Source organism: Elaeis guineensis, chromosome 5, assembly GCF_000442705.2.
Source record: "Elaeis guineensis isolate ETL-2024a chromosome 5, EG11, whole genome shotgun sequence".
NCBI classification, from domain to species: Eukaryota; Viridiplantae; Streptophyta; class Magnoliopsida; order Arecales; family Arecaceae; genus Elaeis; species Elaeis guineensis.
In genome coordinates this window covers 11599916-11611453 of record NC_025997.2, presented here as the reverse complement: position 1 = coordinate 11611453, position 11538 = coordinate 11599916, and the positions used below count along the sequence as shown (strand labels likewise).

At 36.7% G+C, this 11538-nt stretch overlaps 1 protein-coding gene across 1 annotated transcript; it reads right to left on the bottom strand.

Moving 5' to 3' along the window:
- Positions 1-1189: 1189 nt before the first annotated feature.
- LOC105044865 (uncharacterized) lies at positions 1190-9559 on the bottom strand. The gene is made up of 4 exons (XM_010922909.3): positions 9261-9559; positions 8975-9065; positions 3345-3662; positions 1190-3270 (listed from the first exon to the last, which is right to left on the bottom strand). Exons 3-4 carry the CDS (start codon positions 3659-3661, stop codon positions 1452-1454), a joined length of 2136 nt encoding a protein of 711 aa, XP_010921211.1. The 5' UTR covers position 3662; positions 8975-9065; positions 9261-9559; the 3' UTR covers positions 1190-1451.
- Positions 9560-11538: the final 1979 nt, after the last annotated feature.

Below are 11538 nucleotides of genomic sequence, written 5' to 3'. Positions count from 1 at the left end.
TCGTGTTTAGCTGTGATCATTTTTTTAATTTGTTTTTAAAAATACAGATTTTCAAGATAATATATACTATTGCAACTCTAAAAAAGAGAGGAATTATTGGATACACTGTATGCAAGGCCATGTTGGTGGACGCAACCAATCACTGTGGTGTATTGTTGTGGGCCAATCACTAAGACAAGCATAGGATGATTGGAATCCATGGTAAAGAAATTTTTTGTGCACTGCCGCCCGCGGTGATTGGCTCGTACGTGGATCAAAACACGGCGTGTGAAAAAAAAAAAAATTTCTTACAGTTCCACACATGAGCTTTGCACAGCCCACGGTGCACAAAGAATTCCTCATCCATGGTAGCACTTTTCGGATATCAGCATTGTGCACCAGTATGGCTGTGCCTGAGGTGCAAGCAATAAGTTTTCCTAAAAAAGAGGTAATCTTAAAGAAATAACGTTTTCCCAATATGAGGATAAACCATGGAATATCCAACCAATATATGGCAGAAATTTGAGCTCTTAAATAGATATATACAGATATTAGGAGAAATAGTTAAGGAATTACATGTATCATGGTAACCATTTAGATCACTCATCTCCAGCACTGATCCTAAACCTCACAAATATGCAAGCAACGTTTCAGTAACTCTGGCATTTTTCAACTTCCAGAACCGTGAAAAGTCTTCAAGCGCTTATATGCCCACTTAGGCTATGAATTTCATCTCCAACATCATTATGCCTGAACACTGATGGTGCATTGATGACAGGACAATGAACAAACAGATATACCAGGTGCAGCTAATTTCTTCTCATCACTGCTAGTTATAACCCTATATTTTTTGCATAGAATCCAGTAGGTCATAGAGATGCCTTAAGCAATACTAGTGCAACATGGATCTCACACAATGAGGTTATGAAGTTGATAGAGATTTCTGACAAACCATCAGAAGATCAGGTACAGGCTGCAAAGGCTACTAGGAAAGATACATCATCTGTGTAACTTTTTGGTGCGAGATTTCAGTTACTTCCATCTTTCTACAGTTTCTTTCATTCAAACATCTGAAGAATCAGAGCATAAATACATTGGCATGGTCAAGCAGCTAGTTAAATATAAGCAAATGCACCAAAGCAACTCAAAAGATGATAATAAACAACCTGTGCAAAAAAAGGCAACAAGTCTTGATTGCTTGCTGCTTATGTCAAAGAAATGAAGATGGTTAAGACTAAAAGAGAAACTAAGCAACAAGCTGGAAGGATGTTGATGTATCTTGGCTCCAAATTATAATTGGCTACAAAAATCAGAAGATCATAAACCCCTGGCACTGAGTCCGCACCAATCTGCTAACAACAAAATTCTAAAAAAAATTTCCACCCATATGAACCCAGAATATTACTTTTCCAAATACACAATGTACATTCCCACAAACTAACTGATATAGATCAAAGAAATGGATGATCTATCTAAACCAGTGCCTTGCAAGTTTGTTTATTATGCCCAAATCCTTTGCACCGACTGCAGCGTACTGCTCTTTTAATTGCAATCCTTGGGTCAGCTGGCTTTTCTTTTGGTCGGCCAGCTAGCCGACGGGTGCGAGGACATGTAATTGTACTGTGAGAAGGATCAGTGCATGTAGGCCTACCAACATCAGGTATTGGATTGATGGATAATGAATAAGTTAGACGGTAGTATTCAGTTGTGAAATATTTGCAGCAGTAATCATACATGCGTAGATCATTGTGTACAACTACAGCAAGAGCATGCATGCACGGCAAACCAGTGACTTGCCATCTTCGGCACGTGCATTCCCAATTTTCGATATTAACAACATTGATCAAGTCATCACGTACCTCAAACACATTCCCTGTCAAGCATACTACATTAAAATTCCGTGCTTTAATCATCTCATCTTGTACTCTCTGATTCATGGATGGTGTGAGTGTCTCGGTCCAAGTGCTAGAAGACTCTCTACGAGTATACATCATCTCCATCATCTTACACCTGATCATATCAACCATCTGGACCACTGATAGCTCATGTCTTGCTGATACCCAGCCATTAAATGTTTCCACAGCACTGGAGTAGCAGCAGCCATATCTCAAGCCCTTGAAGAAGGCATCAGACCACCTTTCAGGTTTTGTATCTAAAACCCATTCAGCAAGTTCTTTAGATTCAATTTTGATGCTTTCAATGCATTCATCAAACACATCAGCTTTGCAAGCATATACAGCTTGTTTGAGATGATTAACCGTCGCATCTTTTATTTCCTGTGTCCATGAGTCGTCCAATTCTTTCTTAAAGTCCTCAATGAGGTGATGCACAGAATAACCATGATAACTATCCTCAAACACTAGAGGGATTTCCTCCTCCAAACCATTCTGTCCATTTGATACGAATGTTAAGTTGCGCGACACTGTCAAAGCGGACTTCAACTGCTCCAAAAACCAACGCCAGTTTTCACTAGTCTCCTTCTCCACTACAGAAAAGGCAACTGGAAAAATATCGTTCACTCCATCAACTGCAGTTGCAGCCAATAACTTCCATTGCTTATTTGCTTTCATAGATATTCCATCCAGGAAAATCAAGGGCCGGCAACCATGCTCAAAACCACTAAGACAGGCATGAAAAGCAATAAAAAGACGGAAGTTTGAATCATCAGATGTTAGTAATGTAGCCACACTGCCTGGGTTGGTTTCTATAATCCTTTCACAGAACCAGGGCAACTGATTACAAGCCTCTTCATGTGAATTGTGAAGCTCTTTCTTGGCAACAAATTTCCCACGCCATGCTTGTGCATAGTTCAAACTTAGTCCATATTCACGTTGCAGATCATCGGCAATGTCCCGTGGCTTGTAGTTTGGAGTATCTCGCAACTTGTCCTTTATGACACTAGCAACCCATCGTTGAGATGCTAGACGATGACTTTCTTTACTCATTTCCTTTCCACATGTATGAGTGTCATTCATTTTCTTAATTGTAAGCTCTTGCTTACCTGACGACCTAGATGCATGTACCCGCCACGGGCAATTCTCAGCAGCACATTCAGCAGTTACGCGACATCCATCATTTTTTATAAATCTATACATAAAACTGTTTGCAATAGCATATTTATGCAGTGCATCACGGAAGGCCCTTGGACTATCAAATTTTTGCCCCACACCAGTGATCACACCATCCCAATTTGCGCACAATCTTTGCCGCTTGGCATCCTCATGAGTAGCTTCTATGGCAGTTGTAGCATCAATAGGGGTACCTGAGTCAGCTACAACGCTCCTAATTATCCTACAAAAAAAATGTGCTTATTGTAACCTTGGAGCATCATTTGGCAATATAAACCAGATGTTCTGGACAAATACCTGTTCTCAACCTTCTTCAAGACATAAACATCTGTTGTGTCTGAATCTGCATGGAAATCAACCATGCGCTTTAGGTCTTTGTCATTAGATACTGTGATGAGAGTTCGCTTGTTGTTTGGAAGGAAGTATTTGATTGAAAAGGAATCAGCATCACAGTTGAACATCACCGAAATCTCAGACTTCAGATCATGCAGTGTCATTTCGTGATCAATATCAATTGCATGAGCTTCTCCACCAGAATAAGACATGGATCCATCACTATGTGTGACAAACTCTCCACCTGACTGGCAAATGGCCAAAATTTTCCTCCTTGCCATCCTAAGGTACAATGCCCCATAGATGAGTAAGGAATAAAAAATTAATGACAAACATACAACACAGTAATGAAAGAAAACCTCATTATCGACCTTGTATTATTAAATGAAATAATCAAATGTGGAGGATATAAATATTTATCAGTTACCAAATAAAGAATAGTATAATTGCTGGTATATTCAATTCTAATAAATTTTGGTGCTACCAAATTATTTGTGGAAGCAGAATAGCACACGCAAGTATCGAAGAGGACAAATTAGGTATAAAGGACCCAAATAGACATGAATATTTTGCCAAAGAACTCTTAACTTGGAAAGAGTGAGCAAACATCCTCATAGATAAGCCACATGTGATATTTGTATAACAAGAGCTAACTAAAGAAGAAGAGCACACATGCACCTACAATATAACTATGGACAAAGGTTCTTCATTATCAATAAAAGCTAGAGAGAGTACAAAAGAACTCTTAAACTGGAAAGGGTGAAAAAGCCCTCATAGAGAAGCTACATCTGTACAAGAAGGTTAACTAAATATGCATTAATTAATCCATTAAATTGCACTACTCCCACAAGTTACAAGATCAACAATTGAATATGAACACTATAGACCAGCGTTTGCCGAACCGTCCCGAACCGGGTGATTCAAGGCATTCCGAGCCGTATTGGCAACAAATCGGAAGACCGAATGAGGGGGGAGAGAAAGAGGGGATGACGAAGCCGGAGGCCTGCGAAGGCCTCCACGGCTTGGTGTTCCCAATAGGGAGTTTAATCAAGAGAGATAGAGAGAGGGGGGAGCGCAATGGCCACTGGACGGCATAAAATACACAGGCAGAGCCATGGCCACAGAACAAGGGCAACCGCCTCTATTCAGTTCATCGCATTTTTTTAAAAATAACAATGAATAGTGAAGTCGGTAATGGATTTACCGGCTTCACGGTTTTATAGATTTTTTTAAAAAAATCAGAGAAACAGTGAAGCCATCATCGGAGTTTTTTTAAAAAAATTCAGTGAAACCGGGGCAATCGCCCCTGTTTCATGCTTGTGGCACTGTAGGCTATAATTGCACCATCCGACGGCCATGACGGCTAGCCGGAGGCCCTCCAATGGCCTCTTCGGCAGCCTTCCCTCCCTCATTTTCTTTCCCTCCCTCTTTTATCTATCTCTCTCTCGATCGAGATTTCGTGGAGGAAGCGGAGGCATTGGGACCCTCTAAGCGCACCCGTGGCCTGCCTGTGGCCATCACCAGCATCTCCTCCAGCCACCCTCTCTCTCCCTCCCCACTTCTCCCTCTCCTCTTTCTCTCTTTTCCTCCTCCCTGGTTCCCTTCTTCTCTTTTGTATCGGTTTGCACCAGTCTTGTCCGGTACGCATCCGTATCGACTCGCACCACTGGCTAGTCAGCACGGATCTCAGTTTCGATTCCACGGACCTTGCTGTGGACAAAGATTTTTGTTGCAAATAAAAACCGGAGATCTTAAGAATTATAAAGAGCATGAAAGAATATACAATACCAACACTTCAAACAAAACATTCAAGAATATTTTTCTTTTGATGCAGTTTAGATCAAAATTATGTTTGGTGACCTATGCAAGAGTATTCTTCTTCCATAAAGAGTACAAAACATTGAAGAATATTTTTCTTTGGATGTACTTAGATCAAAATTAGGTTTGGTGGCTTCCCCTCCTACACTCTTTCTTGTTGTTTTGAGTGTCATAAAAGAGAGAAAAGTATTCAGATAATCCACATCTGAAATTCATTTCAATTCACATCAAACTTATTGGCAGCCCTAGGGTGAGGCTGCCTTATCTTTCCAGCGCCACTACAAAATGCCACTTTGAGCATCCTATAAACTGTATGAATTTAATGATGTAGACCACCTAGAGATTTTTATACCAGTTCTTTATCTCTTAAGAATGGATTCTGTTCAGCAGTTTAAATTATAGATTTGAAACTGCTATATATACACAGTAATCATTTTATTTATTTACATTCAAAAGTAACTGAAATCAAAATCTTGATACATGAATTCTTTCATTTAGCTCATAGCAATTGAGTTTTGCGTATGCTAATACACAGTGGGTTATCTAGCGCAATGTGAAGCTTTAATAGCTTTTCCCCTGACAATACCAAGGCACTGAACATCATGATTTAATTAATTTTAAGTAGGATCCATGAAGTCAGACTACAGCGATTTTTGGACAGAAATATATTTGCATTTTAGATCTTTAGTACTGGATATCTTCTGGGTAGCCCTCAGATAACTTGCAATCTCAAGAATAAATTTCATTTTGCAGAACCAACAAGAAAGTTCCAAGAATACCAAGAAAAGGATCTACTAGTTGACAAATAACATATTGAATGAATATCTACATATAGAATGTTGAATTAATTTATACTCTTCATAACTGACTCTTCGCTGACTACAAATTTTGCTCCACTTGCCAGATGATGCTATATAATATCTTTATTATCCCTTTCCCCCAGGTGATTCAAGATAGTTCCCTTTTGTATTTATTTTAAAGGTTTTACCAACTGAGAATCAGCAATGGCATCTTGTGCTTGCTTGTCTAGCATTTCAGTGCCTATTGTACGGATATTTGTAAAAAAAGTTGTCTTATCTGTTCACATACAGTTCATTAATTACGTAGAAGAAATTAGGACTCATGATTGCTTAAATTTTCAGCTAGTTATAATATGCAGACACATACAAATTATGAAATGAGAATATGTTTCTAAAAGTATCTCTCAATGTAATTTGATTCAAGTGATCTAAGCTACCACTTGAATAGCAAGTCATAATTGGCCATCATAAAAAGCCAACAATAAAATCATGATTGTTTATATTCGATATAATAAAATCCTATAAAGTTATCAGCTGACAGATATCCAGAAAAGAGGGGTGTTTATATACCAAAGACATAAAATCATGAGATCTTGGCTCAGTTTTTCCCATTGATCTGACATTGAAATGAAATATGAAACTGTCTTCTTTTTTTTTTTTCAAAAAAAAAGTCAATATATTTAAAAAATCACAAATAACTTAGTGCATCATAATAGCAGTCAAAATATACCATGTTAAAGTGTTGAATTCAACATAACATATAAACTAATAAACTAGTGTTGCTAAAATGTCTTTTGATGTTGTTCACTGATGTCAGCTTTGCAATTTCTTCTTTCTTATGCATTCCGTTTAAGGAGTTTAGTTGCTGGAAGCACCACCTTCCACGAGGCCTTTCTTAAAACTTTCATCATCTAGTCTTAGGTATTCTCTTTTTTTGCTGACTGACTATCTCCTTTGTCTTAGGTTAATATTACTCCTGTACTTCCTCTAAATTTTTAATACTTACCCTAATGCTTTCTTCATCGGTCTTAGCAATGATCAACTACAGCACACTATTTTTGCCTGCATCTTGCATGCTTAAACCTTCTCTTCTGAGTAACAGCCCGAGCCATACAACTTGCATACAGACTCGTGCAATTTCTCTATAAGGCCTGAGCTGTGTGCATGACACCTTATCAAAACAACTCTCACTTCAATTCCCAGCTCTACTTGAGCTTTTAGTTTAATGTGGAGTGTCACATTCTGACCTACTTAATTGCCCTGCCACTTATATACATTTTCCTGTTTTTATTATGATCCAAATCTTCAACCAATTTCTCACATCAAAACTTTAGATCACATCCTCCGCAGATAGCATGCATCATAGAACTTCCTTGCAAATATCAACAATAAATTTAAGAAAGCATGGGAGGAGAGGATTTCAAGAGGAAACTAGGTTTAGGTATTGGATGTCCCTCGCCTCGCTACAGCTATTTCTAGCACTTGTGTTTGCTCCTCCATGCATGCTCTTGACAATTTCAAGATGCCTTAGTACACCTTCCTTTTAGGGTCCTTTTGGTTGGGGGTAATCTGACATGGGAAAATGAATCCCATGTCAGATTACATGTTTGGTATGAAAAAAAAGAAGAGAGAGATGGTAAAAAATGGTGGGCCCCATGCATATCTTCTGAAGAGAGAAGGTAAAACAAATACCATGGGGTGCTTGGTATTTGATAAATTTTCGAGTGGTAATCCATACTTAACAAAAATATCTCCAATAAAGCTGCTATGTAATTATTAAATTTATTTGATGTCTTTCCAAATTCATTCAATAGAAAGCTTTTGCAAAAAAAATTAAGATGGAGATGGCATTATATAAAGGGCTATGTGATTATAGTTATTATATAAAAATTAATTGAAGATAACAATGCTATCTTAGTATTAAAAAAATATTTTATGTTGGAAGGTATATTTGTAAATTTGGTCATACTCCTATACAGATTTACCTCCAACCAAACGTAGTAATTTTTTTCAGTGTTATTTTTCGGAGTAATTTTTCACCAACCAAACATAATAAAAATTATTTTTCTCCGTAATTATTTTTTCAGATAAATGATTCCCATGCATTGTCAGATTATCCCGTAATCTGACATACCCCAACCAAACGAACCCTTAGCATCTTCTGAGCAATCCAAAGATTTTGGAGGGGCAGAATAGGGATAGACCTAAGCTTTCCATATTCTATAATATGCTTAACCGAAGTCATACTCATGTATAGGGCCCCTAACTTATCTCTCTTAGCTTTGCTTGAATTTCTAAGCAAAGAAAAAAAAGGATTAATCATGCTAAAAACCTTGAACTTATGTGGGTTTTCCATTTTTATTCTAAACTTCAATTTAGTGCAATTGGGTCATTGAACTTTCAAAATTTTACGATTTATCCCTGGCCATAACTTATGTTAGATGGTCGTGATATGGAGCTGGTCACATGATATTACATGCTGAAGGAAAAACTACCGCTCCCTCTTGCAGTCCTGGTCTCTAGGGATTGGTCGGGAAGGAGGGATGGAATTGGAAGTGGAAACTCTAGCCCAAGAGAAGCGAAAATGGGGAAAAATCTTATCCACAGCTATTTGCGCTACACGTGATAGCATGTGAGCATCTCCAATCAAAGTATCAATTGTAAAATTTTTAATGTTCAAAGACCTGATTGCACTAAATTGAAATTCAAGATAAAAATGGAAAATCTGCACCAACTTCAGGATTTTTGGCATGATTTAATCCAAACAAAAAAAATTTTGGTCGACCTTCTTAGCATGAAAAAGATATTAATATAGTGCTGAGTGTTAGCGTGACATGGAAAAGATATCATTGATTGAGATGATAGATAGGAAGACTTGAAGGGAAATTTCTATAAGGAAGAGGTTTTGCAAAGAAGATCTCCCGAACTCTCTCAAGACCAAATCAGCACAAAAAGAAGAGACGGAATGGAATAAACCTGGTATCTTTTCCCCCAAAACAGCGTCTGCTTCTTCGTATCCCGCCTCCAAGTGAACAGGGCGATCCCTCTCAAGTCTCAATAGCTACGTCTGCATTGATCGAAATAGACAACGATTTCAAATCAAGTCGTGGACAAAGCTTAGAATCGAAACTAAAACCATATCCACATGGATTGAAAAAAGGAATTAGAACGCTTTGGAACTATAGGAGGCTAAGATATGGTATTGAAGCATAATTCTTTCCATAAAATGGATAAAAAAAACATAAACTTTGGGAATTCGTACCTAGATTTTTCCGCGGAATTCTGTGATCTGCCAGAGAATTTGAGAGCAACAAGGAACGAAGGCTCGCTGACGAGATCTAGGTTTTGGAATCCGGGGGCAAATCACCTCCGGATTCGCAGAGGATATCGGAGGATTTAGGGAGGATTTAGGGTTTTAGTATACTGGATAAAGCCGGGCCGGTCCGGGCGCTCCATATGCAGCTCGGACCGAGTTCCCGGACCGAGTTCATCGGCGGGTCGCCCAGTCCCGATCTGTGGGTGGTCCACTCTTATGAGAACCAAACCATGTTCTCCAAGCGACGGAAATTATTCTCGCACTGCTTTTATTCTTTGCTTCTATAGACAGTTGACAATAAATCAATCGAGCAAGAATTATTCAATTATTCACGATTATATAATATATTTTACAATTTATTTGTGAGTCATACATGACTAATTTGAGAAATCTTCATTTGTTACAAACTAATGATACATATATATTTTTTGCTAGTAGTTTAGTTCTTTTTGCCATTTTTTATCATTCATACTTCTTCTATATTTAATTTAAATATATATATAATATTATATTTTTATTATAATTTTTTTAATATTATTTTATCTAGATTTTTTTTATTTTTAAAAAATAAATTTTTTTTTCAAGCTCGAAACTTTTACATTTGACCATATTGTTGCTAAATATCGGACTTACGATGATGATTAGGACTGCTGCCAAAAAATTTTAATAATTATATTTGGACAGCCATCTAATATTATATATATGTATTATTTTTGAAGATTTCTAAAAAATAGTGGGAATCTTCATTCTTCAAGCCATTTTATTATAGTAGGCCATGCTATAAGTAAATGGTTTAAATTGGATGAAACATGAAACATTTATATTCATCGCAGAGTTTGATTTAGTTAGGAGTTGTTATGTTATTAATTGATTCTTTCTAACTAAGTTCTAATGTTTGTTTCTAAAATAGTAGTTTTGTTCTACAAGAAACTAATTTTTCATTATCATTTAGCAAATATTTGAAAAGAATAGAGACATTGTTAATCTTTAGCATGGTCTACTAATGAGAAGAGATTTTAAACTTTATGATTTCGATACTCCATACATAATTCAATCGAAGCATGTAGTTTGCAATTTTTGTAATTCTAATATGATTAGATTCAAATGTTCAATAACATTATGTGACAATTCTGAGTACTTTTTATTTATTTTATAATATATTGAATTATCAATTGTTTGTAATTATGAACTTTTTGCAAATAAAGTATTCGAAAACTCTTACATTCTAATAATTCGTTATCACCATTACCTTTTCTACTATAATAGCCACATGATATAATGGGAAAAAATAATGCTTGCATCTCAAATAGTAGTTTTATCAATGTGCAAGTATAAAAACCTTTGTTTATTACTAGAATTTTAATAAGGTATATTACCATCAATGTCATAGAAATGCACTCAAGTTTAAATGGCAATTTGAGTAAATGCGGTGCCTTTTGAATTTTAATTGGTACTAAAGATTATTTAAGTTCTTCTTCTTCTTCTTCTTTTACATTTAAATGAAAATGAGCATACAGATCATCATATTTTATGGCTAGAATTAAGTACCATCAATTCTTAGAAATTATTTTTACTAACAATACTATTGGTCAAATTCCGATGCATATAATTTTGTCCATGTGTCCCACACGCTTGGCACATTTCTCTCTTATTTTAGATTGCTTTTCTTCTTGCCCTGTTCCATAAGAATGCATGAATTTCTCAATAGGACCTTCGAACATATTAAAGTAGAAGTCAACTTGTATATAATATATCATACAAAGGTGTCTTGCACTGAGTTTTCAACCTTTAACAATGGACAGACAATTGATGCTTGGCAATCTTCAGATGATGGACAAACAAGTATGCGGACGCAAGGCTGTAAAACAAAGGTTACAAAAGTTCGTGAAGTAATTTGTTAAAGGTGTTTTTTAAAAGAGAACGACATAAGGTCAAAGTTGACGAGTCGCAGGTTGTTTCTAACACTTAAAATCACTGTAATTTCCTAATTCTGTTGTTCCTAACCAGGGCCATAGTCTAGGTTTCCTTTCAAATTTAGTGAGTTATATTCTAGTTCCATTCTTCACAGGATGGTCGCTTGCATATTGAACTCCTGGTTGTCTGCTAAAATGATGTAATTTGCAGGAAGCACAATATCCAGAAGAAGTTGGTCCAAGCAATAACAATGACTCTCTATTCCAAAGCCAATAAAAATATAGCTTGCTGCCATAAAAATCGAGTAGTG